At 34.8% G+C, this 26,199-nt stretch overlaps 2 protein-coding genes across 4 annotated transcripts in view; both read right to left on the reverse strand.

Annotated features, from left to right (window-relative positions):
- Positions 1-6,260, reverse strand: part of LOC110370707 (ATP-binding cassette subfamily G member 4) — a 32,378-nt gene extending 26,118 nt beyond the window's left edge. Inside the window, exons 1-2 of one of the 2 annotated variants that reach the window (XM_064037401.1) lie at positions 6,155-6,260; positions 3,825-4,224 (exon numbers count right to left, since the gene is read on the reverse strand). In XM_064037401.1, the coding sequence (XP_063893471.1) occupies positions 3,825-3,942 (118 nt within the window). In that variant the 5' untranslated portion in view covers positions 3,943-4,224; positions 6,155-6,260. Of the gene's footprint in view, positions 1-3,824; positions 4,225-4,462; positions 4,607-6,154 lie in introns of those variants that run through there. The other variant, XM_021326615.3, reaches the window with a different exon arrangement.
- A 3,871-nt stretch (positions 6,261-10,131) lies between these two features.
- Positions 10,132-26,199, reverse strand: part of LOC110370717 (uncharacterized protein) — a 35,595-nt gene continuing 19,527 nt past the window's right edge. For both annotated transcript variants that reach the window (XM_021326625.3, XM_021326626.3), the window contains exons 3-13: positions 25,562-25,679; positions 21,698-21,890; positions 19,730-19,875; positions 18,652-18,890; positions 16,201-16,341; positions 15,319-15,470; positions 14,847-15,015; positions 13,848-13,948; positions 12,916-13,071; positions 12,190-12,373; positions 10,132-11,839 (exon numbers count right to left, since the gene is read on the reverse strand). In XM_021326625.3, coding sequence (XP_021182300.1) covers positions 11,685-11,839; positions 12,190-12,373; positions 12,916-13,071; positions 13,848-13,948; positions 14,847-15,015; positions 15,319-15,470; positions 16,201-16,341; positions 18,652-18,890; positions 19,730-19,875; positions 21,698-21,890; positions 25,562-25,679 — 1,754 coding nt within the window. In that variant the 3' untranslated portion in view covers positions 10,132-11,684. The remainder of the gene's footprint in view (positions 11,840-12,189; positions 12,374-12,915; positions 13,072-13,847; positions 13,949-14,846; positions 15,016-15,318; positions 15,471-16,200; positions 16,342-18,651; positions 18,891-19,729; positions 19,876-21,697; positions 21,891-25,561; positions 25,680-26,199) is intronic.

A 26,199-nucleotide genomic window follows, 5' to 3' on the forward strand; every position in this document is an offset into this window, starting at 1 on the left:
GTATTGTAATGTAAAGTGTTAATTTATTTGCGAATTTATTTCGTTAAAAGGAAAAAAGATGAGGATTATGATTATTTCCCATTCTATAGTTAGATAGCCGTAGTAGGTAGCTACATTAAAACATGTTTAATTTCATTCTGCCGTTCGTTTGGGGTGTAATTTCAAAATTAGGTCACGTCTATTAAATTAGGTTATAAATTAATCACGATTATCGTGCCTATATCAATTTTACGGCTGTCGTGCATTGCTATACCTACGTTAAAATGGCAATATTTACACATAATAGTGTGATAGTGAGAAGCGTGCCCAATGAATGCGTTTATAGGAATGTAACAACATATTTATGAACAACATTCATTCAATCATAATAAGATGTTTGTTCATTCTTTTTTTAGTGAGACAGTTATCGTTATGATATAATGTTTCTAGGGATCTGTCTTTAGCTTTCAATCCAGGATAAGCCCCAATACTTATTTCAAAATCAAAATCAAAAGTCATTTATTCAAAGTAGGCTGAAAATCAGCACTTTTTGAAGGTCAAATTTACAAAAGACAGCCCTAAAAACGCCCGCTTTTCACGCCTTTCTACGTTTGTCTCTAAGCCTAAGGACATATATGTGTATGTTGTTTGTCAATACCAATTTGATTATTATTTAAAGGAGAAGAAAACTTTATTCACATGTAATCAAACATAAAAAGGTACCCATGTAAGTTGACTTGTTTTTCCTCAGTTTAGTTTCATGGATTTTGATCATAAAGTGATGTATTTATTTTACTAAATCATTTTTAAGTTTTCAAATAAACACGTTTAACTATTCATTAATTCGTAGATAATACCGGTTTGTAACGAGTTCATTGTGTGGTGATTAAGCACTGGTTTAAAAACTAGATTTTCGTATGTATAAGATAATCAGTACAGGATTGCTGCTAATGTGGTTAATAAAAGTGCATTTTGGTAAAAAAGATAAGGCGAGTTCTTCATGATTTTTTGGAAGATTTCAGTGCTATGATGCTAAAATAAAATCATATGTAGTGATGAAAAATACGAAACATTTTCAGCATTTTCCACTATTGATAAATTAATTTGTTTCTTCAGAAGCAATGATATAACTAACGTTGTTTATATTAGCATTGTTAAATCAATAAAATAATGAGTAAGTAGTCTAGCTTAACAGGATTGAAAACAAACATGAGTCATTGGTCATTTCGTAAAGTGTGTAACTAGTTTAGTGGCTCATACCTTTATCTTCACTCGATCAATATCTAAATGATTTGATAGCCGTAAGCTGTAAATCCATGGTTCTGTTTTGGCTGTCAAAGGCATATAGGTATGATTCATAAGGGATTAAGTGAAAATAATAATCAATCAATTCTACAGATACTTTAAAAGTGGCAAGCTCTACGTTTGGGAACTTCATCGTGCCCATCATTTAGGTGCTTTTAAAAAGAGCTCAAAAGAGGAAGGTTTTGGACATGAATGTGGATGGATATATAGTAGTAGAGAACGACCACAGAAACTGTGGGTGGATTGTGTGAAAGTCGATAGGGCTAGAAAGAATGATACTTGTGCGACTACGCCAGATATGTACGGAAGGAGAAAACATGCTGCGCCGAACCCAATTAAAATTAGGATAAGGACAGGAGGATGATGATGATGGCAAGCGCTAAAAATCTTGACTAAAAGAAATACATCTCATGTGAAGGCTTTTCCGGGGACATTAGGTCACGGTTAGGCGATAAACTTTATTGTAACCAAACACTATCCTGTTCCTTAGAATATTATCAGCTGCATATGTTGTTAGATCTCCTAGGGATAGACACTCCTTATATTCTGGACTGCCTTATTATATACGTATATAAGCCTTGTAGGTATTCTGGGCTGCCTTCAAAATTATCTGTTTATTTATTTGATCCTGATCATGAATAATAGGGGAAAGTTCGCTATTTATCATAGAATACTGATTATATCGTCGACATAGTGTACAAATGTGACCAACTAATCAATCTAGCCAAAGAGCCGGGAAGCGGTGGATACGGGTTGCTGAAGACCGAGCAAATTGGCGAACCTTAGGCCTTTGTCCATTAGTGGACGTCTTACTACTGACATGATACGATGACGGAGACTATATCGAAGCATGGGATAACGCTATCAGGTTTCGTGAGAACATTGATGGTTATGTTATTCTATTTTCTAAAAGCATCCTTGAATATTATAGCACATACCGAACGAAAACAACGGAATCGTTTGTTTGATTAAGAAATTAGTTTATCTAAACTATTGAATATATCTAAGGTCATCTAACGCGTTTAAAGATTAGTGATGAAATATGGGGATTCCAGTGAAATATGATAAATAACATGGGGCCTTAACGATAATATTACAATCACTGGACTGTTATTATTTCCTAAAAAATATGAGTTGAAGTAGTAATTGGTTTTACTCATTAAAATCAAGTTGAAACTGAAATAATTTCATATTTAGTCCACAAATCCAGAAAAAAATGTCTTAGGCACATGATAAAATTCAATACATTATATTTATAACGGTATTTCTTTACTTCGTTTAAGTTCGGAAGTTAGTACTTACAGTCAGTATAGGAATAATCATTCAATTGATTTACGAGTTGAATAGCACAAATTCAATTGGTTTATGAATAGCACAGGCAGAATTTCGCCTGAGTGGAAAATGATATTGACCTCGACAAGATTAGGCCTTAGAGGCACAGTATATCTGGCAAGTATTTTCTACTCTTTCTTCTCTAAAACATGGTACCTATATACCTGAAAGCCGACCCCAACATAGTTGGGAAAAAGGATCGGAGGATGATGATTTAAAACATGGTAGGTATATATAATTGATAGCTGTTAGAAATGGAAAACCTATCTAAGTAGCTGTAAAATCTATTAAACGGATTGCTTTACATCCCTTTGAAAGAGTTTTGGGCTTTTACTGCCCAGGACTGGCCATTACGAATTTGCACATCTTATTCAATCTGATATACCTATGTGGAAGTTCCTTGTAGGAGGGGGGGAATTGGCTGATATGATGAGAAAAGGAAACAAACCTATTTGGTATGGAATGGACATACCCAGGTGTGCTTAGTGTCCGTTAAAGGAGTTTGCGTACGATTAGGTATGTTATCTGTCCGTTTGTGCGGCTATCGCAATTGTCATACACAGTTTAGGCGGATTAGGATTCGATGCTCCTAATTTTAAGATTGTAGGATTAGGAGTGACACGATTGGAGCAACTTTTGTGTTAGTTAATGCCGAAAAAGTTTTGAAATAAACGTGTACACAGTAGCATACATACCTATTTATGTTAGTTTTTTTTTAAACTTTAGACAAAGAGTACGGGAAGTTTACGTCAATAGCTGTAAGACCACAGTAATAAAGTTAAGCAAGAAGTAAATAAAAAATAACTTGTTAGAATAACATACCCATTAGTTAAGTGCCTTATTAGGATATCTGTGGAAACCTTATCTTAGTCGTTTGAGTTCTTAGTTATTTTTCTTATTTTTATGTTTACTATCTACATACCTACTTATTTGTTAAAAAACGCGTTTATCGGAGTGGTAAATAAATGGTTATATAAACAGTTTTTATTTTGTGTTAATGCTTCCAATCTTGGAAAATCGTAGCAACACTCAATAAAGAGGTGGGATGCATAACATTAATTGCAGAGCAATTAGTGGATAATAAACTAATGAAATATTAAATAACGTTAACTCGTGCTGACTGACTGGATATCATTATCTTGCTTGATGGGTGTAACTATTACAAACGCATGTAAACAAACTTCGTAATAGTGTGAAGGTTCGCTTACCTCCCGCCAAGATTCCATGTCGCACAGTGTAGCTGATGTCTTCAAACGATATGTTGAGCGAGTCCTCCACGAGCGACGTAGAGTTGGTCTCCTGGGACTCAGAGTGTTCGCTGGCCATGTTCGCAAACTTTCACTCACACTAACAAAAATATAACTATATCACAAACAGACGCACTTTATCCATCGCGCGCTAATTCGAACAAAGAAACTCGTGCGATGTAAACAAAGAGCGTAGCGCGACAGTTGCGTGACGCCCTGACGCGCTGGCTAAAGATGGCGCACTGCGCTGCGCAGGCGGCTGGCGCTGCTCCGCCGACGATTATCGGTCGTTCTCCCCCACTCCCCACATGGCCGTCAGCTGTCAGCAGTCGGCAACACGGCCCTCTAGTAGTCGTTATCGCTGCAACACAAATAGTCTGTTGTAAAAACTAAAGCGGCAACAGCAACGCAACAACCGCGTCGGTCAATGCCGCCCAACACCTTTACACACCAAACAGTTGTTAATGCAAATGATTCATATACCAATCAACAATAGTTTCATTATTGTTGTCTATAAATCTTTTGTTAGCTGTTTAATTCTAACAAATTAATAAAACTTGAGCGAAACTAGCGCTCATGTGTATTTATTGTAAGGGTACCTAATTATTGTGTGCACAGATGACACAATTTCATTTTATAATTAGACTTTGGCGTGGCTTGGGTAGTATTTTGGGTTTAGCAATGTTCTAAACATTGCACAATTGATTTATTTAATCTACAAGGTTCACATCGAAGGTTCACATAAATATAGAAAAGCGACGTCAGAGCTTTCGTTTTTATATACGCGACAATCTGTTTATCTGTGCATATCACGTCACAGATAACTCAGTTTACGGTTATGTATAGGGTTAAAACTAGGTAAATCAATACCGCAACCTACAATACACTCTTTCGTACTGCGTGATTTAAATATTATAAAAATAATTGTCAAAACAATTTGCAATACCTGAATTTCAGCCCCAACACTTTTAATAAAGGTACCTATCCATAAAATTTAAGAACATCTATTGTAAAAAAACATTTACTTACTACAATGATTTATTGTAAAAAATGTATAAACGGATGTTAAAACATACCAGATATATTAACAGACAGACAAAGTATTGTATTAGTTAAAGAGCAACTCTGTTAGATGATAATTGTATCTCCCGCCCATAAACATGATAGTTTTCGGGAATTCCCCGCAAGGCATATGCAGTTACATTAATTGATTGTCATAATGACCAGCTTTGAACATAGACTTACTGTTAAAATTATTATGAAATACGACGTAGTATAATAGAGTCCTATGAATGCAACACTGTTTCATGATTTTAAAAAGGTACAATGATTGCTTAGTTAGACAGAAGCGAGGTAAATAAAATAAGCTTAACTTTAAAGTTAGTAAGGGTATCACAATTGTGATTAACTTTGCGAAACAGCTCAAGTTGCATATGCATTTTCAATTCCTATTGGTTAGTTAGACTTATAAATTGTTTTCAAAATCATCGGTAATCATACATAACATATCTTCCAACATTTATTGTTGCTGTCGTCATGATACGCGTAAACAAAAATATCGTCGCAACAAATATTTAGATGCAAAACGATGCATTTACAAACACTTTCTAAGCCAGTGCGTAGGGAATTGCGTCGTTAGTCGCGGCTTATCTTAGTCTGGGCTGTGTGCACAATATTTGTGACAAATATCGGCTATGTTTTATTTTAAATAAATAGTACATTTTCAACATCAATTTAGCATTTTTTTTTCATAAATATTTTCTCTACATGCTGATCGTGGTTTCAGTCGCGTCATATCGAAACTATTGCCCATACCGGGATAAGATAAAATATAGCCTATGCTATCCTGGGATATAGTAGCTTCCCAACTGTAAAAGAATAGTTAAAATCGGTTCAATAGTTTCTGAGCATTGACTGACAAACATGAGACTCTCACTTTTGTGAGACACGTTCAATAATATTGCCTCGGCTTCTGAAGGGAAAAGTTATTACAGATCGAAATTGAAACAAAACAAATGCCCCTTTTGTTCCCGAGAAGAATGAAACTTTTAGTCCCATGATAAGAATTAAAATAAAATAATAAGAGTAAAACAAATCGAAAAACTCAAGGGTTTTCAGGCGGTTTTATAAGTGTGAAACTTTAAAAATGCACTTTTATTCATTTATGACTTTAAGGAAGTTTTTTTTCCCGGTTTATCTTTAAGTGAGTTATTTTCCAAATAAGTAAAGTAACTACTATCATATTGTTGAAATGACATTAAAATAATTAAAGTAATTGTTTTCTTACTTACATTTTTTCACAGCAGACAGAAACTTTGTTCTTGCAATGTTAAGAATTTCAGGAATGTTAGAACTCAACTGTCAGTCTCATCGATGTCTAGTTGTCTACTGAAAGCAGTCGACTGGTTACTTTATCAACTCGCCCAAACATTTTTATCACAATATTTAAGACAGCATATTTTGACACATACTTAACTGGGGTGTGATAAAGCTTTGTTTCGACGTATTCTGATGGTCGCTGCTCGAGATATTTACAGCTGTTTTGATAATATCAAGTGAATAATACCTATATAGGAAAAAGATAATGCAAAACTGATAAATAATTGGCTGACCATTAAGATTTACAAAAATGTCACCTTAACATTTGGATTTAACTAGTTCCTATTTACATGTTGTATTTTGTTTCTAAGATGAAATTATGATAAAGTGGAAGAGGAAGAGGAAGACCAAAGAAACGATGGATGGATTGTGTGAAAGTAGCTAAGAAAGAATGTTACTTTTGAGATGACGGCAAATAGAAGAGTATGGAAGGAGAAAACATGCTGCGCCGAGCCCCTAATAAAATTGGGATAAGGACAGGAGGATGAGAAGGAAATTATGAAGTTATGCGTGAACCTGTAAAATTGTCTTTTAATATAATTGATCAAGAGTTTAGAGAATTTTACTTCAACGAGCCGAAACTGAGAACAGGGTTTTATATGGAGGCATTGAATGTACAACATTATAGGTACGTCATCATTTTCGAAGTCCACAATAGTTCTTCAGGATTTTAAATTGAAGAGGAAAAGACAGGAATAAATATCGTATCAATTAAATACTTTTCCATATAATTTAGTATTAATCATATATCCAGATCTGTAGGTACCTAACCTGGTATCTTACAACCATATGATAACAGGGCCTAATTGTACAGGTGGACACAAATCTAGTATCATATAACAATAGTGACTCATATAGCAAATATGATACTAGGTTGATTTGTGACTCACTCGAGGTTCAATTATTAATCAGCTCCCATCAATCAATTGCGGGAGATAGGCTTCTCCTAAATCATCCCACTTCAGAAGTCAACTGCAACAACAGTCATCAGTCCACTCCCGCTGTGGGTGTAGCGTGACGGAGTGCCTTTGTGGACTAGGGCCGCGATTACGCTTTTACAAGGCCCTTTTTTTTTTAAATCATCAAATGACCCCTCCGACTGTGAGTTAGAAGCGTCGAGCGTGAGGGAGTGTCAGACTCTTACCGACAAACACAATCATTATGTTCCTTCTTAAGCCTTTTATTTATTTATTTAACAATTTATGTACACAGTGAAAATATAAAAGAAGTATACATAGCATAAAATAGTACAAAAGTACTGCCCTACACTACCTACTACGTACTGGTGGGCCCCGCTGGGGTTTGCTGACTCTCTTTGAGGAGCTGTTGTCTCTTAGGAGACGGAACACCTACAGAGCCACAAACTTTGGCCCAAGTTTTAAAATTATACTGATATTAGCTTCGAGATGTGCTTGAAAAACGAATGCGACGTCAGCCAACAGTTGGCCAGGGAAAGCGAGCATGGCTATACCATTTATATTATTATTTACTAGCTGGTGCCCGCGACTTCGTCTGCGCAGGTTTAGTATTTCGAACAATATGTTTACAAATTGTAGCCTATGTGTTATTCTGATGTATAAGCTATATTATTGTAAAGTTTCATTAAAATCCATTCAGTAGTTTTTGCGTGAAAGAGTAACAAACATCCATACATCCATACATACAAACTTTCGCGTTTATAATATTAGTAGGATTTAATACCATACTCATGCGTGGAACAGTGACCATCAAATGTAGGTAATAAAATGTTTTTCAGCCGTGGTATAGTGTCACGATATGGTTTTAAATAAAATAATGTAATATTATATGCAAGGAATATACTTAGAAAATAGTTTATGAGATAGTTAATAAGCATGATTGATTTATGATATAAAATGTCAGAAACTTTGTGCTTGAAAATATTTTAGCGCTTGGAAAACTATTTTCCTATAAAAAATCATTCTTCTTTTTTTATCAGTAGATACATTTTAACACAATTTGTTTTTGTTGAGTGCTAGTGCTCTTAGATGGCGCCCGATTATTTTATTTTAGCAATTCTGTCACTGGACACATTGCTCAGATTTATCCTTTATTAAATTAACTTTGTTTTGTATGATGTATTGAGAGATAAACATAAGTTTTTAAGATAATAGATTTTCTAACAATAATTATTTAATTTCCATAATATGTAGGTAATATGTTCAGTGGCATGACTAATTACATAAGTAGGTACTATGAATTCCAACAACTTATTAAAATGTTGATGTTCTGAGCAAGTATAAATAGGCATAGATTAACTTTCGTTTAATAAGTATGGGTCATTGTAGTGACTCTTCCTACAAATGACTCACTGGTCGAAATCTATCAAATCAAAATCAAATTCACCTTATAGATAGCCTGACAGTAGGATAAATTATGATTTAGTCATCAGATAAGAGACGATTTTATCAGATACATGAACATCAACATAAAATCTAACTCACAGCAATGGTGAGTCAGAGATAAGTGAGTATCTATTAAAGACATAAGTTATTTACATAGATATTTACAATACATATTTACAATAAAAATCAAAAACTATCCTAGTAAAACAAACAACTAAAAAGCGTCAAAAAATTCGTCCCCATCGCTGTCAACTGGGAGCGTGCCCAAGAGGCTGGCAGCATTACCTCGTTGGATCGCCATGCTGATTCTTTGTCCGAGGTAATAGCCAGCCTTCTGGTCACGAGAAGCGTCAACCAGCCGCCTTGAGAGATCTTTAAATAGAATGTGGGCATTCGGACCCCACGACCCGAGGGTTTCAACCCCAAACGGTTCGAAAATATAGTTTCCGACAAGGCCACTATATTTCCGCCGCTTGAGGTTCTCCGCAGCCGCAGCGGCAGCAGCAGCACAGCACGCAGAACTTGGAAGGTGTGATGGCGCAAGAGTATCGACACAGGTTGCGTCCCATACTAAAGGCCTACCCATCTTCCAAAGGAATAACGACATGCCGTCTGGTCTCTTACCGTCGTCGCGTGCCAAGCCGTTTGGTTCTAATACAGCTGGTACCCCGACGGCAACAAGAGCCCGACGTATAATGTCAAGTGAGTATCTTAATGTTACTTCTAAAAACGTAGGTCGTGGATACGGAATTTAGTCATCACAAAAGCGCCTTCTAATGCTGCGGGACTGTTCGAAAGAGTTACCGCGGCTCTGGTACATACAGGGCTTCTGAAGGATCATGAGAGGTTTTAGCCAGTAAGAGTCTGACACTCCCTCAAGCTGCTAACCCACAGTGAGATTATATTTTGATGACTATTACATTTGATGATTTCCCAAAAATAAACTTTTAATATATTAATTACAAGCCGTTTTCCTGTAGTAGTTCATATTTGTGGAGTTGAACCAAATTGAGTCGTGATTGAATCTTAGTTGGATATCAATCGAATGTCGCTCAAGTAAATAAAATTAGCGTAATGCAGCCCCAGTGACTATACTTTTTACCAGTGACCAATTATTGCCAGTTATTGATTTCAATTTTTACTTTTATGTTTTGGAACTCAAAAAAATATTTATTATAGTTATTCCATTGCTATTTTTATGGCTTATGGCAGTCTTTAAAAGTTTGTTGCAGCTACTGTATAGGTAACTGCTGTTATTTGGGTAATTCGATGTAGGTGACAAAAAGGTTGCTAGACTTCATTATCATCTGCCTAACCTTTTCCCAACTATGTTGGGGTCGGCTTCCAGTCTAACCGGATTCAGCTGAGTGCCAGTGTGTCACAAGGAGCGGCTGCCTGGCTGACCCCCTCAACCCAGTTACCCGCCCAAACCCCTTGGTAAGACGGGTTGTCTGAATTACTGGCTTCTGACTAGCCGTTACGATTGCCAAAAAGGTTCCTAGAGGTCTGGGTACTTAATAAAATGCTTTTGATCACTGGATCTATTTTATTATTCTGTAAATACATATCGGAGTTAAACATTCATTTCAGTCAGTAAATCTCTGATTATCTGAGATTCTTTCACTATGTTTAGTTATTATGAAACTCTTGGTATGAAAGATCATCTATTGAGAAAAAACTGAAATCATTTAAGTGTTTTTCTCAATAAGTGATCCTGTTTTATTACACTTTGTAGTAGGATTAAACGGCGTCAGTAGAAAACAAACTTTGGATTGTGTACAATTGGCCTAATTAGGATCTAATTTACGAAAGAAAATGAGTCGACTGATTCATACGCTGACTCAACAGCGATCCAAATGTGAGTCGCCAAAGATAGAAAAATCTATTTATAAAATCCATGCCAGTTTTTAGGCATTATTATCTTTCAGCCATATGTGATAAGACTGGCTAATGTTAGTGTCACTTTTTTATACAATCGCCAGTTTGTTTCCATATTTTAGTGTGAGATGACTTATAAATTATATATTAACTAGGTCCCTGTTCTCTTAACATTAACATATTTAATTAATACTATTTTATATTTAAATTATTATAAAATATAAAATCTGCACTGCAACTACGTAGCTATGTTTTAAAAATCCTGACAGATTCCCAAAAAAATCTTAGGTGAATTAAGCCGCGTTCATATTTGATGATATATGGTTAACATTATTTGTTAAACTTACTAAACAATTACTTTAAATAAAATACATTATTATCACATAATGAAAAATAATTTACCTACCTATAACATAATTCGCACTATATCTTTACAAAATATTATGACGTACTTTGTTTTTATAATACTTGCTTATAATAGTTATAAAATACATAATAATATATTTGATTTAGGCAAGTGTGGCTCCCTAAAATTCTGATGATAAATTATGAAAAAAAATGTCATCAGATCTGTATCTTTAGTAAGTATAAAAAAGTTATTTTGGAAATGGTTTTTCGATTTTTGTAATGTGCAATGTGGTAATTCAGAATCATACAGCGGACAGGTTACATATAATTAAATTAGGTAGTTAAAAAGTCTGATAAGAACTATTTAACTTTTTATACATAAGCATTACTTAAGTACCTAAAGCAAACAATTTGAAAATGCCCCCAAAATATATGAAAATATTTCAGAAAAGTGCAAAAATACAATAAGTAGCTCTCCGATTTCACAGTCACATAACCATACATATCACACATTTGTCTAGCGCCTGTCACTTAAATCATAATTTAAATAACACTAAGTACGTTGCTATCACTAAATAAATAGGAAACTAAAGAACCGCGTAAAGAGAAAACACACAAAAAACATATTTTTTTTCGAATTACATGAAGTCATAAGCCGTACACTATGTGCGAAATAACTTGGCTAGTCTGAAGTCCCTACGTCCATTTGAAGCACAATTGTATGAACAAAATCTCGCCAATTTATTACGCTCTGTTAATATTTTCCACAGTTTTCCATCTCCGCGGCCTCTAAACTAATACTAAAATACAAAAGATCCCAATCCATTGCTAGTTGTAAAGCTGCAAGTTGCATTCATCTCTTGTTGAGCCTGTACCACAGAGCTGCGGCTGTGAGGATATGCATGACGACAGTCATTGAGAGAACCAGCGCCATGTTTCCACCGATGTCCACATTCTCCATGTCCATTTCTTTGAGGAAGGTCTTTGGTGTGATGTAGTGGCAGTATTCTGGAAAATAGAAAGGGGGTTAAAGTTATTAACCAAGTTTTGTCCTACACTTATGGTCGTGTGTCCTAACCAAGTCTTGTTCTACACTTACAATGGACATGTGTCTAGTTAGAGAACTGGTTGAATGTACTATAAAAAGTGTTGCATAACTTATGAATTAAACTGGTAAGTAATGAGCACTTAAAAGTCGTTTTCAGTTTCTTTTATTTTTCTTCGACGGCATATTTAGTAGGTACAAGTTCTTGCAATGATCTAAAAGTATGTCTCTCTGTACTGTATTTTTAACAGGTGAGAATCAATATGCCAAACAAGTTTAATATACAGAACCAACACAATTATAAAAACCTCACCTTTAGAGCAATGTATCCTAGTCCTATTAAAGCCATACACCGAATGGACGGCAACATGGAACCCAGCTCGGAAGTACGATATGTGATGCAGCCAGCGGAACTGATAGGGTGTGTCTGCTAAAGCCAGGCAGAACCCGAAGACTGAGAACAGGCACGCGAGGACTGGACCGATGAAGACAGCAATCTGGAAGACGAGGTTGGGAAGTTAGTTTTGCTGTTCAATATAAAGGTTTTCTGCAACACTGTACCAACTTGCCTACATCTGTTTTTGGACCAAGGAGTTTTTATTTTTCGATCTTGAGGCTTGTTCGTTGGCGTTACAATCAAAATTATATTTAACCATTCTTCTTCTTCTTTCGTGTCGATGACATGTCTTATAGTGAGACTACACTTTGTCAGCCCAATATGCCGCCACGGGGCGAGAGCACGTATTTAACCATGTAGGACAGGGTATTTTTTGAGTTCGTAACTTATTTGTACAATGACCAAGGGATACCACAATGTCAAGTAATTGGCCTTCAGAGAAACATTTAATTCTTATTTTATTTATTGTAATTACAGAGCAGGTACTTGTTTTAAAATTATGCCACAAAACCAGTTCAGTGGTTCTCTGTGCTTGAGTCTTATTTATAACAGGATCACATTTGTTTTATTTTGCATTACACTAAATTGCAGTAATGTAAACTAATCCTTAATTTCTATTTCATAAAGTCTATAATAGCTTACCCTGGTAGGTGTAGTGGATCCTATGAAGTAACCCCATGCCTGTGCACATAGTGATGTGGCTACGATGGTGGCAAGGAATAATGTTGCTCTGTTCGGCTCCAGAGGGTTATCAGTCAACCAGTATGATAATACCACATATGACACGCATGATATCATCTGAAAACAACGAACATAGAATTTGAGATGGATAAAAAGTAGCAGGTAACTTAGGTAGCTGTGGATTAGGTACAATCTATTACGAAGAATAATGAGGTAATGATACCAAATATGATTTGTATCACAGCTTATAAATAGATTATGTAAATTAGTGTTTTTATTGAGGTGCGATCTGACATGTGGAATATGCATCATAGTTTGCATTAAATGCATGATAGGTTCTTGCATTTAATGCAAACTGTGATACCTACTCAATTATGGATCAAAATTTTATTACAATCTCCTATCAAGTTAGAAATAATGATTGTCTTTTGGTCCGTTTTACAATAAATGTAGCTATTTTGTTTAGCAGATAATTAAGCAATTTTAAAATTAGCATAGTCTTGACATAATGTATAATTTAGCATGAAGTTTTATGGAAAATAACACAGTTTAAACTATAGTTAACGATAGCAAAAAATGGGACATACCTAGTCTTAGGTTTATTGTATTTTAGTCTGCATGGTCACACATAAAAACCGACGGCATTTTTTGTTTTTAGTGAAGCTTGACAAACTACTAAGTATTATTTATAAATTATTCTATAAGCTACCAACTGTGGAGATTCCCAAATTTATGTAATATACCTACGGCTGTTTTATGCTGACTCACTACAAAACTTCAAGGATTTAAATTAGATTTTATTGTAACAGTTTCAAATATATTCTATACGACTTGTAGATGAATTCTGTGTTAGCTTATTGTTAAGTTAAGAATTATCTGTTTTTGGAACTCACCTGGAATGGTAACTCTACTGCTAATATTGATACTATGTAGGGTCCTAAATTATACCATCGATTGAAGTACTCCCCTCTCAGGATATCCATTTCTAAAGGAACTGAAAACATAAGAAAAAAACATTTATGACTAATTTACGGATTTAGATAAAAATCCGTTTCAAAAATTGAACCTGGATAATCAGTAGAATTTAACCGTAACAAAACCTTGAAAAAGCTAATAATATCTAATACTTTAATTTAAAATAATCCATTTGCCCTTCTAAACGCATGACTTGAGTCACTTGATTTTACACGTGATAGTAATTAGAACAAAGATATCACCACAAAAATGTGGATTATAGTTTGATTAGTTAACAAACGTCACGAATCAGTATCTGTTAAAAATGTAGTTGCGTCAGTTGATGAATTGCATTATAATAAAAAGAATAAAAATTAAACTGTACCTAAAACTATTGCTTCTTTGGTCATAATTTTTTATAGTATAGGAATTAAAATTTCCATATCAATCTGTTATCTATGCCGTAGGTACAAAAATATTTTCGCTTTATATATTTATTTCAATCATGTGTGTATCACGCTATTTAAAGAGATAAATCATGACTTAATTGTCATAATATAATTAATACTGATAAAAGTAATCGATTTAATAGGCGTAATTGGTTGAATATCCTGCTTATTTTCTAAGTAATTTATTGTAAAAACATGATAAATTATTATTTATCAGAGCGTTAGAAAATGCTACTGACCTACGGTAGATTATATTGGATGATTAAGACAATACGTAATGGAAATTATAAACTGTCCTTGAACAATATTGATAATCATCTGTTTAGCCTTTTGCCATACATTTTGCGCTCGGCTCCCAGTTACCTTCTAAAATAACCTAACCATATTGTTATCCAAAAAGCGTCTCAGATAGGCTGACCTCGACTGGAAGTCAGACTTTCTGACTTCTACCCTAATTTATTGTAGGTTCCAAAAAATATTAATACTTACACGATAACGTGACGGACATTTTCCCAGTGTAGACTACAAGTAACATAGATCCGTATAGATAGACGTAGTTTCCTAGCACCGAGCCTGCTTCCTTGCCCACCCCTGAGTACAGGTAACCGAAGATAAGAGCGATGACCACGTGAGCTGCCACTCTGTACATGAATAACGACTGAAAAGAGAGAAAAAGATTTATTAGCTATTTTTAAATGATATAAGAAATTCTAATTAAACGGTTTTTTTAGCTTTAGAATTCCGTTTTTAAATAGCAATGATGATATTTAGACAAGCGACATCATAATAAAATGTCATGATATTTTATATCAATAAATCATTAGATCTTTACATATTTAGATGCTATTTAAACATATTTCCAAATATAAATACATATATCCATATTGTGGTATATTTATAACTATATTATATCCAATTGTGTAGAAAATAGGGTTATGTTTTACTATAACTATGTACTTACATAATTTCTAGTCGTCATTAAGTAGTTCCTATAGAGTAGTATCCCAGTTTGCCGCAGTAATCCTGATTGTCTGTAAATATTCTTCGATAGTTTCGTCTGCTTATGTTTCGGGTCATTTAGTGCTTGTTTGGGTTTCAAGTTTGTACTAATATCTGTAAACAATTTCAACACATTTAAAAAATGTTAAGCAAATATGAACCATAGCGATATGTGTTTGAAGTCCATTGTGCATTGATAATATTTCGGATGCATGAGGAATCCATATTTATTATGATGAGCGAATTTTATAGATAATATTGTTATCTGCAATTTCGGGTACTTGGACCAGATTTAAGATGTGTTAACTGATAAATGCGGTCGACTATAATCTTTGTCGGACACACAAAATTATTGCACAAGCGAATTTGGCATTGGACCATATTATTAGATCGATAAAATAAGGATGGACACTGGACAGTTAATATATTTTATCTAGCTTAATATAACAGGTAAGTTTAATAAAATTACAATCGAAAACCGTTTTTGCATGCAATAAGTTTTTATATCATATTCATACACAATAAAAAAACTGTTTTCAAAAAATATCGACGCCAAGATTCGAGAACCTCCTTCTTTTTGGGTCGGTTAATTAATTAATAAAAGACATATTTTTTATTTATTTTCTTACAAATTGCGATAAAAAGTTATGTACAAAAAGCTGTGTTCAATTAAGACATATTAGGCATTATTAATGACTATATGCCTGTCAATAAAACTGGTTTCCAATTTCAGGTACAGTCAACTTCAGGTCAGTGGTAAATAGTTTTATAGGAAAATCGTACTTATTACTATTGAGTTAAGGTGCATGACAGTTACCACTAATGTGCAGTTTACTGTACATACCTAGAGGGCTAGGCAGTGCTGGTAGGGTCGGAATGTGGCTTTCCCAACTGCCATTACCGGCTGGCTCCGGTTTGAACTGGCTCATGATTTCCGCACTTTTCACCAAGTCCACATCATACTCTCCTGATGCCACTTCCATTACTGTGAAACAAGAGATAAACAAATTATTATTATTTTACAATTTAAATATTAGGTAAGCTTGGGAAAGAAAGATATTCCTCATTTCTAAGGATATCCATTTTAGTCATGATGTTTTTTACATATTGAATGCAAATAAGAATGTAAGCTATCATATTTTATGTATCAACTACACCAAATAGAACACATTAGACATAACAACCAAATCTAATTGAACTAGCAAATCTTTGATAGGTAGGTATTATCGACACACACCATACTTCGAGGTCGCATATCCAAGATGTAAATTGATACCTAGTTGTTTAGAAATGCAGATGACTGTACCTACATCTTCTTGCCAACTATACAATGCAGTTCCATCTAGGCAATTATGTCATCGCAGTGAAAGATCGTGAAGCTGCATACACCAGCGACGTTATTTATTTCCTGACTCATTTTAATAACCTATCGTAAAACGGAATGCATCTCAATACATGTAGGTAATATTATGCGACGGCACCTACACTCATTGTAAGTTGGTATTACCATAACATATAAAAAAACTGGTCATGTTATTGAAAAATATCTTTTTAAAGGGCACGTATCTCATGTATCGAAAAAACAAATTAGACGATGATGTGAACACACACTTAGTAAACAGCTGTTTCTTAATCGGACAGTTTGTTACCTTTTTAGCGAAGTTAAGCCTAAAACTGTTAACGTGTAATGGGGATCAAAATACGCAAGGATAAAAATACGCAAAAGTATTTTTAGCAAACCGTTATTTTGACGTCAATTTCTCATTCATCTTATTACAAACGACGTCACCAAGGATATTCCAAGACGTCAGATTTTCGATAAACGTCATAAGCAGATTCCTTCTACGTTCACGCAGAGGATTAAGGAAAAGGCTTCCCGCGAACATGGCATGACGAGAAAAGTAAACACTGCTTTCTAGCGAGTGATTATATAGAACACAAGATTGTTAAATAAGCAAAAGGTTAATAGAGACTAAATAGATAGACTCATTAGCATGATAAATGTGTTAACAGGTTATGGGGATTAATTAAATATTATTAATATAGACATGATCTATAGGTACTAATATTGCAAAGAGGATTTTATGTTCGTTTATTATGTTTGTACCCCAGGGCTCCGAAAAAACTGAACGAATTTGAAACATCGTCACGAGCCCGAGGGTGATATGTCACCATAAAGCTATATTTTATTTGGGTACGAGAAGTAGATTCACAGGACGCGGGTGAAACCACAGGAAATATTAAGTTAAAAATTCGCAGAAATGTTATGTATTCTTGCAATAGTAAAATTCCAGCTAGTCCAAAAAATAGGTATTTGTTGATTGCTAATACTTTGCGATAAATCTTATTAACTCGAAAATAGTCTAGAATTTATCGCATAACTTATATTTTTTTCAATATTTTTTCCTCTTTTGTGGTTTTAAAATGTACTTTAAAATTCTTATTGAAATGATATTTAGAAACGGGTTATTGTTTTGAGTTTCTTCAAATGTCGAGGTTTTTTTTTCTAGAGCTGCATAACTTTTAATATTATTTCACATATTTTCAGAAATTCAAAATTAAAACGTGTTTTAAAACCTCTTACTATCTACAACTCTAATGGTTTTGATGTAATTAAATAAATATTACAGTATTTTTTTTTTTAATAAATAGGTGAGATTCAAAAAAATTGAGATGTATAAAAAATACTTTCTTAAATTTGGATACGAGAAGCGACCTATTCATCAAAATTAATTGCTTGTATATTAGGGACAATTGTATTCGCTAGCTCTTTAAATGGTTAGATGGACGTACAATTCTACGTATGGAAGGAGTCCTTATGGGTATTTAAATATTCGATACGTGTACTAAGATTTATTGATAGCCATACAAGGAACGTAATGTGTCACTCATATCGATGTATTTAGCACAGTTTGTGGACTTGGAATATAAAATGCGTTGAATGTGTCAGATCCCAAAACATATGTAGTAAAATATTATCTAAGTAAGAGTTCGTTCAAAAGTGTTTGTAAGTTTCCGTTCTTAGAAAAATATTCGGTAAAATAATCTTGAATATTTAGTACATATTTTACTGCACATAAGTACCTACTGACAGTCTGCAAAAAATAAGAACTAGCTTTTAAGTATGAAATTATTCATACTCGTGTGACAGATGACAACGCACAAACTTAATATATTTCAAATAAAAAATAATAGGTCGATATTTTAGTTCCTGGAAAACATGCATGGTCGCTATGTTTAAGTAGGTAGGTATGTGCCAAATAAATGTATTGTAAATATACTTTTGAATACTTACAATAATCTGCTGGGTTATGGTAAGGCGGACACCGCAATCCCGCGCTAGCTAAAGCTGGCACTAGGCTCGCTCTAGGTCCACTATACAAAGTCCTCCCCGCTTGTAAGCAGTAGACCGTGTCGATCTTCTCGAAGATCAGGGCTGAAGGCTGATGGATGGTGGCCACGAGCGTTCTGCCTCCTCTCGCCAGGTTGTTCAGTAAAGCGATTAGAGAGGCTGATGCTGAGGAATCTAAACCGCTGTGGAAGAAGGTAACAAGCAATGAATTATCTGTAACATGACGTTGAATATCATTGTTTCCTCCTAAACCTAGGAACCTGCTGCAGTCGAGTCGATTTATGGAATACTGAATGGAAATAAGGTAATATTAGGTAATATTAGAATGGGTGATCATTTTTATCACAGAATTAAGTAACTAAAGATGGCTACCTATTTTAATGGATGTAATATAGCACTTTTATCCTGATTACTATACATGAGGATATGAGTATAATACGTCTGCGTGGATTTTGATACATTCGGATAAAACAGTGACGATCTTTTGTATTGTTTTCCTCATTGTAAGAAAAAAATCTGCGTAGGCTTGTCGCCTTCCTGTCCGTGGCCGATTTTTGTGACAATACACTATTGTTTTACAAAACAAAATGCATATCTAACCGGTGGATCTCAGTCTGACGTGTGTTGTTGTGGTCTGTGCCAGATAGACCTCACGTACACCATGTACCATAATAGTACCGACGTAGGAGCATTATTATGTAAAATACTCACGAATAACATCCGTAGTATATAGGTCTTGTTTTATTTTATTAAATGGATCAGCAAAATGTCATAATAATGCGATACACATATGATTTGAGGAAGTCATGATTTAAGAGTGCCTTAAATACTTTATCCCACGTTAATCCCATCCTTTGTTAACACTATTAAAAAGCCTGTAAGGGTGCTTTCTACTTGTGCGAATGTACGCGAATGCGACTGTCTGTTATTTTCGCATCGCACCACTTTGCGCATCCAGACAGCTCACATAAGACGCAGTGACAATTTGAAAAGGTGAAAGTGGTTAAAATATTTAACTTACGTAGTAGGTTCATCCAGGAACATGAGGGAGGGGTCAGATAGCAGTTCTAATGCAACAGCAAGTCGTCTCCTTTGTCCTCCCGAGAGATCTCGGCAGACTGTCAGGGATGTGTTGCTCAGACCTAGCAGTGCAAGAATCTCGTACACCTGAAATTGTAACAAGGGATTTATATATTGAAAATAAATACTACAGTATTTTTTTGGAGAGATGAAATAGCGGAATAAATACAGTCATTTCAATGTCAAATATAATGATGTTATCGATCGTGATTATATTTATATCATAAAACATTATTATCCTAAAATCGGATTGATGTCAAATTCTAAATAAATAATAGGAAGCATTCAAAGGTATTGAATAAAGTTCCAAAGGTTATTCCATTCGAAAATCGTTTTGCCCCTACGTATGATGTACTCGTACATACTCAGCATTTGGCTCTGGCTAGCTAGTTCCGAGATCGGTACCCACACCTACGTAAGTATGAATGTTTATGTAGTCTGCTATTTTAGTAAAGGAAACTTTAAATATAGCTCTGCCTATCGTTTTCGCGTTGACTTGAGCTACTGTTGAGCTAATTTTAGGCTTATATTTGGCAGAAAAACTCTTCATAAATGTATGTCTTTCATAAAGGTAGAATTCCGTGGATAGCGGCTACGACAGCCGCGCGCGGCTTACGACAGTCGTTGGCCGCGCGCGACAATAGTCAACACATGAAAATGTATGGCACCGCTGCCGAGGTCCGCGACAGTCGCGCGCGGCCGACGAATTTCGTGAGCCGCGCGCGGCCGTAGGTATGCATCTCAACATGGTCTAGCGCTTAATAACATTTTATAGAATTTTAGTAAAACCAGAATTGAATTGTTTTTATTTAGTCGGCAAAACTTCCTTTTGTTTTCATTACAATACAAATGCTTTTGAATCAGTATTTGGTAGTATCCTTCATCATTTCTACTTTTTAAAAATAAGGTCGATTGGTAATCTATTTTCATAATACAGCCACAGCAATAGGTCATCCTCTTCTTCTTCAAGGATATCAATTAGCACTTCGACTAGAGGGAACGGACGAACAAAATCTACTAATTTCAACACAATGCCGCGCGCGGCTTACGAAATTCGTCGGCCGCGCGCGACTGTCGCGAGCCTCGGCAGCGGCGCCATACATTTTCATAGGTTGACTATTGTCGCGCGCGGCCGACGACTGTCGTAAGCCGCGCGCGGCTGCGTAAGCCGCGACCCACGGAATTCTACCTTAAGGTATTTGTGTTTGGTAAAGTATTGCTTATTGCTTAACACTACCGCGTTAACTAAAGGTACTGGTTGCTAGTACTATCCATAGTGGTCACCCGTAAGTCTGTTTGCCTAACTATTGCTAAAGTTTGAACAACTATTTCTGTAGGTTGACTTAGTGACTTTCTACTTTGATTATTGCCAACATTGCTCTTAATATTATCTATGTCGTGCGGTGTACCTAAGTAAAAGATAAGTCTAGTTTAAACTTATGAATGAATCAGTTTTATTTACTTTTGTAACATGAATACCTATTTTCAATAAACTACCTGAGAAGTAATGTAAATTGTGAGATGACTGAAGACAGAAGAGTATGGAAAAAGGAAACATGCTGCGCTAATCCCAAATAAAATTTTAATAAGGTAAGAAGGATGATGATAATTAAGCAGTAGTGTGCTAAAAATTGAACTTTTACCGTCTTACCACAAAAACTTTTAGACGTCAGTTTATGCCTTGTCTAAAAAAATGTCAAATTATGACGTTGACATATGGTTCATTTTGCAGCCAAAATTTTATTAGACAAGTGTAAAACAGGGTTTAAAGTTTTTGTAGTAAAGCCCTTAGAGTTTAGGCATTTTTAAGCGACCTATAAACTAAGAAATATGTAGTAGCTAAGAATTGAATTTAGTATACCATGATGTTTTTAATTTTAGTACTTATGGTCGCACAATCAAAACGAACCTTTTCTTTCCTCTCATGCGGAGTGAAATCAGCCAGCTTTAGGGCAGCGGCAAGCGACATAGCTTCGTACACAGTAAGATGCGCGCGCAAATCATCATGTTGACGGATGTACCGCGCGCCACCTCGCCCCGTCGACTTGGAAGCGCACGCGCAAACACCGTTGATGGCAATCTCGCCTTTCGCTCCACGTGTCCTGAGAAAAAAATATAATTATTACGTATTCAAGAATTGATTTATCGGCTAAGAGAGCGCGCACACTACAAACTTTTAGTCCCGACTGGCGGCCAGTTAGTAAAAAAACATTTTTTTTTCCAATCCAAAGCGCGAATTCAATCAAAATTTTTTGTCGGCCTCCTACGGAACAAATACCTGATCGTTGTTACATGACGTGTACATTAAATTCATCTTCATACTTATTTATGAGCCCAAATCAACTAAGAGATGTCAGCAGCCCCAGCGGGGTCCAGTCCTGCCTGGGCTGCGGGATTGTTCGAAAGAGTTACCGCGGCCCTGGTACATAGAAGGCCTACGACGCAAAACGACGATTTTTAGTCAGTAAGAGTCTGACACTGATTTGAGGATTTTTGACGTCGCGACGTTAAAAAAAAAACCCAAATCAACTATCGGCTGACTAAAAGCTTTGTAGTGTGCGCGCGCTCTTACTTGTATAATTTGCGTGTTTGTAATACAATTTTGAATTAAAATAATAGTGTGCTATGATTATTATAGTAGAGTGGCTATTGTTTCAGATTCTCAATACCGGGTAACATAATTAAGCCGGCTAAGTTTAATTATTAGGACGAGATTTTATGCATAAATAATCTTAATGATTAAGTCTAGGTAATTCCCAATATCTTTAATATCAATTTCCAATAAATTAAAAACTTATACAGGTAGAGTGAAGTAAAATACTCCAAAACTTGTTTACAAGTGCATTTATAAATATAAATTACTGCTTTAACACTATTCATTATTAATTTACAAGCTTAATTTTGATTTGCTGTTGCGAAGACCTTTAAAAACATGCAAGAACCAAGTAGCGTGTTTTGGAGAAATAAACTAAGTAATATAATAAATGAATTGACTAACCCTGCATTGAATATTTAAAAAAAAAATCGCATTAGGTATCTAAACACCATTCAATATGTCGAAATAGACATTATTTACACCTTTTTATAGAGACAAACGAAACATTAATCATTGAAAAATGACAACAAAACCACAAAGCTTTGTTTTATTATTTATTTGTTTATTGTAATTTTGATTTCGCAGTATTATGTGCAAGATAATGGTGTTATTGCATTATCTTTATCCTTAGCTTTGTTTACATTTTGTTATATCCAAGATATAATATTATTAAATAATGCTAATTTTACTTGTTATTGCTTGATTTGTATAATGTATAATTTTAATATAAAGCTAGGTTAGGTATTATTGTGTCTGATGTCGGTTTTCCATTCTTGTCTATGAAGCGTTAATTTTGAAGTAAGTAAGTAGTTGTTCTTTGGCACCGTTAGAGCTATCAACCTTTGAGTTTTAGTGTAAATATTTGCCTGTACATTATTTTATGTAAAAGACAAAGAGTCATTCATTGCACAATACGCACTAATATTGTGCTATTTATCTTTGAACGCAAATATCATGATCACTTCCTTTTATGTTCCGTGTCGATTAAGAGGATCAAGACTGCAATTTATTTAATTTTTTTTATCTTTTTAAAACAATGTAAACATCCGGAACAGACTCTATGATATGTACAATTTCTTGTGCTTGTGCCAATAATGCCACATGATTCGTATTTTGTTCCTAATTATTCAAGAGTTCACGTGTTTTAGAGTACATTTAATGTAGTTAAGTAAACGAATACATATTAAAATTTTAAAATTATTTGGATTACAACAAACACAATGACTCATACTTATTTCCTGATAAGTAGGCCTGTGTTAATGGAAAATTACTTCACTAAAGAGATCATTCAATTATTTTTTGCGAAACTTCAATGTTGAAGAGACATATCAGTTTTGTTGTTAAATATCCACGAGGCATTTTTTAATTGTGTCTATTAATTTAATTACTTTCATTTTAGATAAAAAGTTTTTATAATATGTATTTTAATAATGTATATAGAGATTTATATTCTTCGAATAAGTAATGGTCAGAAATAAATATCATTCCTATAATATACTAAGCAACTACGCAAAAAAACAATATTTTCGTCTCAAAACAAAACAACTCATACTTCAGATTCAGTTCACATGTTAACAATGAACCAAAGCTAAAAATAGATGTATTACAATTATTCTACGTAGAACAAAATCGTGTCGCTTGGTGTACTCACATAAACACCCATATTTTATGTATGTATGTATGTATATGAGTCATAATTTTTCCCGCAAGGGACTATGGTGACTAAGGCAGTGCGTGATTCCTATATTAGCTATGAATAGTTACTCCTCTACTAATGGTATTTTTAGTTCCCAACGGAGCTAGTTTCATTATGTACTTCAGACCATTTTCATATTGTACTCGTATGCTTAGAACTGTAAGCTGAATTTAACTGTATACAACACTAAACGATATTATGATCAGACTCTCCGACACGCAGTTCGTTTTTCAATTTGGGAATTTCCACCTAAACGAATCTAGTTATCTTGGAATGTTTCCAACATTTTCAGTTTGTACATTAGTAGATGAAGTTTCCTTCTGTAGGTATACCTTGTGAATAATCCAAATTTCGCGAGTTTTTATATGAGAGATGCACCCATGATCATTGACATATGGCCTATGTTGGCTGAAAATCAGTAACTCTGACTCAAGGAATGCCTTAGTTACTCAATAACGATAGGAACCCATGCTCGTAAATACCCATGACTGTCGGTGATCAGATGGAATTTACCACGCTTTAATGTGGCGCCCGTGCTAATGTGATAATAAGCAACCTAATGAAGAATGAAAATGATTTGTTAAATTCTACAAGGTAAAAATTACAGTTCTTCATGGACTGTATAACTATTGGTATACAAGGCGAATGAAAATATTACCTACTCATTATTTTTAAAGTAAGTATGAAGAAGTAACTACATTATAAATTGTCACGTCTTTGTAATCGCTTAGAAAAGTAATAAACTTTGATATAGACAATGATATATTGCGTATATGTATTATCAGACTTATGTGTGTATCATAGAAACCTTGAGACCAGCCTTGCCTAGTAATCAATAGTGCCACGGTCATAGTATGGAGTGAAAATATCTTAATATAGAAATGTGAAACGTTTGGCTCTGGATTTGTGCCAAATGTAGAGAGTTGCTGTTGCCTGAATGGGGGGATTTTGCATACCAAGTCATGCTATATTCTATAGCTTTGTTTGATCTGCGGAATTTATTAAGAGTGCCCCTAACTTTATGACGGCCCACAGTTTATTTGATTCATAAATGAGTATGAAGATGAATAATAGGCATATCACGAATGTCAGGTGTTTAACCGACCCAGCGGGGCCCAGCAGGGCCAAGGCCTGCCGGGGCTGCGGGTTGTTCGAAAGAGATACCGCGGCCCTGGTACATAAAAGGCCTATGACGGAACACGACGATTTTAGTCAGTAAGAGTCTGACACTCCCTCACCGCTGCTAACCCACAGCGGGAGGGGTCATTTGATGATTTTACGTCGATAAAAAAAAAAAAAAGGTGTTTAACCGATATTAAACCGACCGAAAACATTGATTGAAATCAAGGTTTTCTTAAAAAATCTGTGGGTACTGTTAATCTTGTATTGAAGTATGTTACATTAATAAGCCCATGTATTGAGATAAGAAACCTCATAATTTTGAGAGCTTTAATAACTATCAGTTTAATGGTGATACTTACGAGTAGCCTGCGAGGATGTTGAGGAGTGTGGTCTTGCCGGCTCCTGAAGGTCCCATGATGGCTGTTAGCTCTCCAGGCTTGAAGCATCCTGACACACTCTTTAGAATCTGCTTATTCTCTGAAAAGATAGAAAAAAGCCAATCAATACCTCTTACTTGTATTATTTTTCTTCATAACAGTGACACACAACAAACTATGCAATTTTATTAAGTTTTTTAATGTTAGCAATATTAACGGGACCTTCCCGGTGTTTTATGATTTTATGAATTAACGCTATGAACGCACATAAAACACAAAATTCACGTGTCGGCAGCAACTGTAATCTTAATTACAAACAACCGCGGCTTACATATTATTAGGTACTTATTTGTGAGTTTCGCCAATTATTATACCGTAGATACAGAGAGTTCGTTGTACTCTCTTATTTCGGGCAGTAGAGCAAAAAGAAAAAAGATACGCAACAAGAACTGAAAGCTTTGTAGTTATAAGTCTAGTTACGGTCAAGAAACTACGGTCCGTTATCGCAGTTTTTATATCTAACTGTCTGCTTGCATTTGCCACAGCAAAACATATAAGTTATTGAACTTGCTAACTAGTAAATCAGTTCTTTCATAAACTACTGTGGAAACTGTTTATCA

Source organism: Helicoverpa armigera, chromosome 13, assembly GCF_030705265.1.
Source record: "Helicoverpa armigera isolate CAAS_96S chromosome 13, ASM3070526v1, whole genome shotgun sequence".
NCBI lineage: Eukaryota > Metazoa > Arthropoda > Insecta > Lepidoptera > Noctuidae > Helicoverpa > Helicoverpa armigera.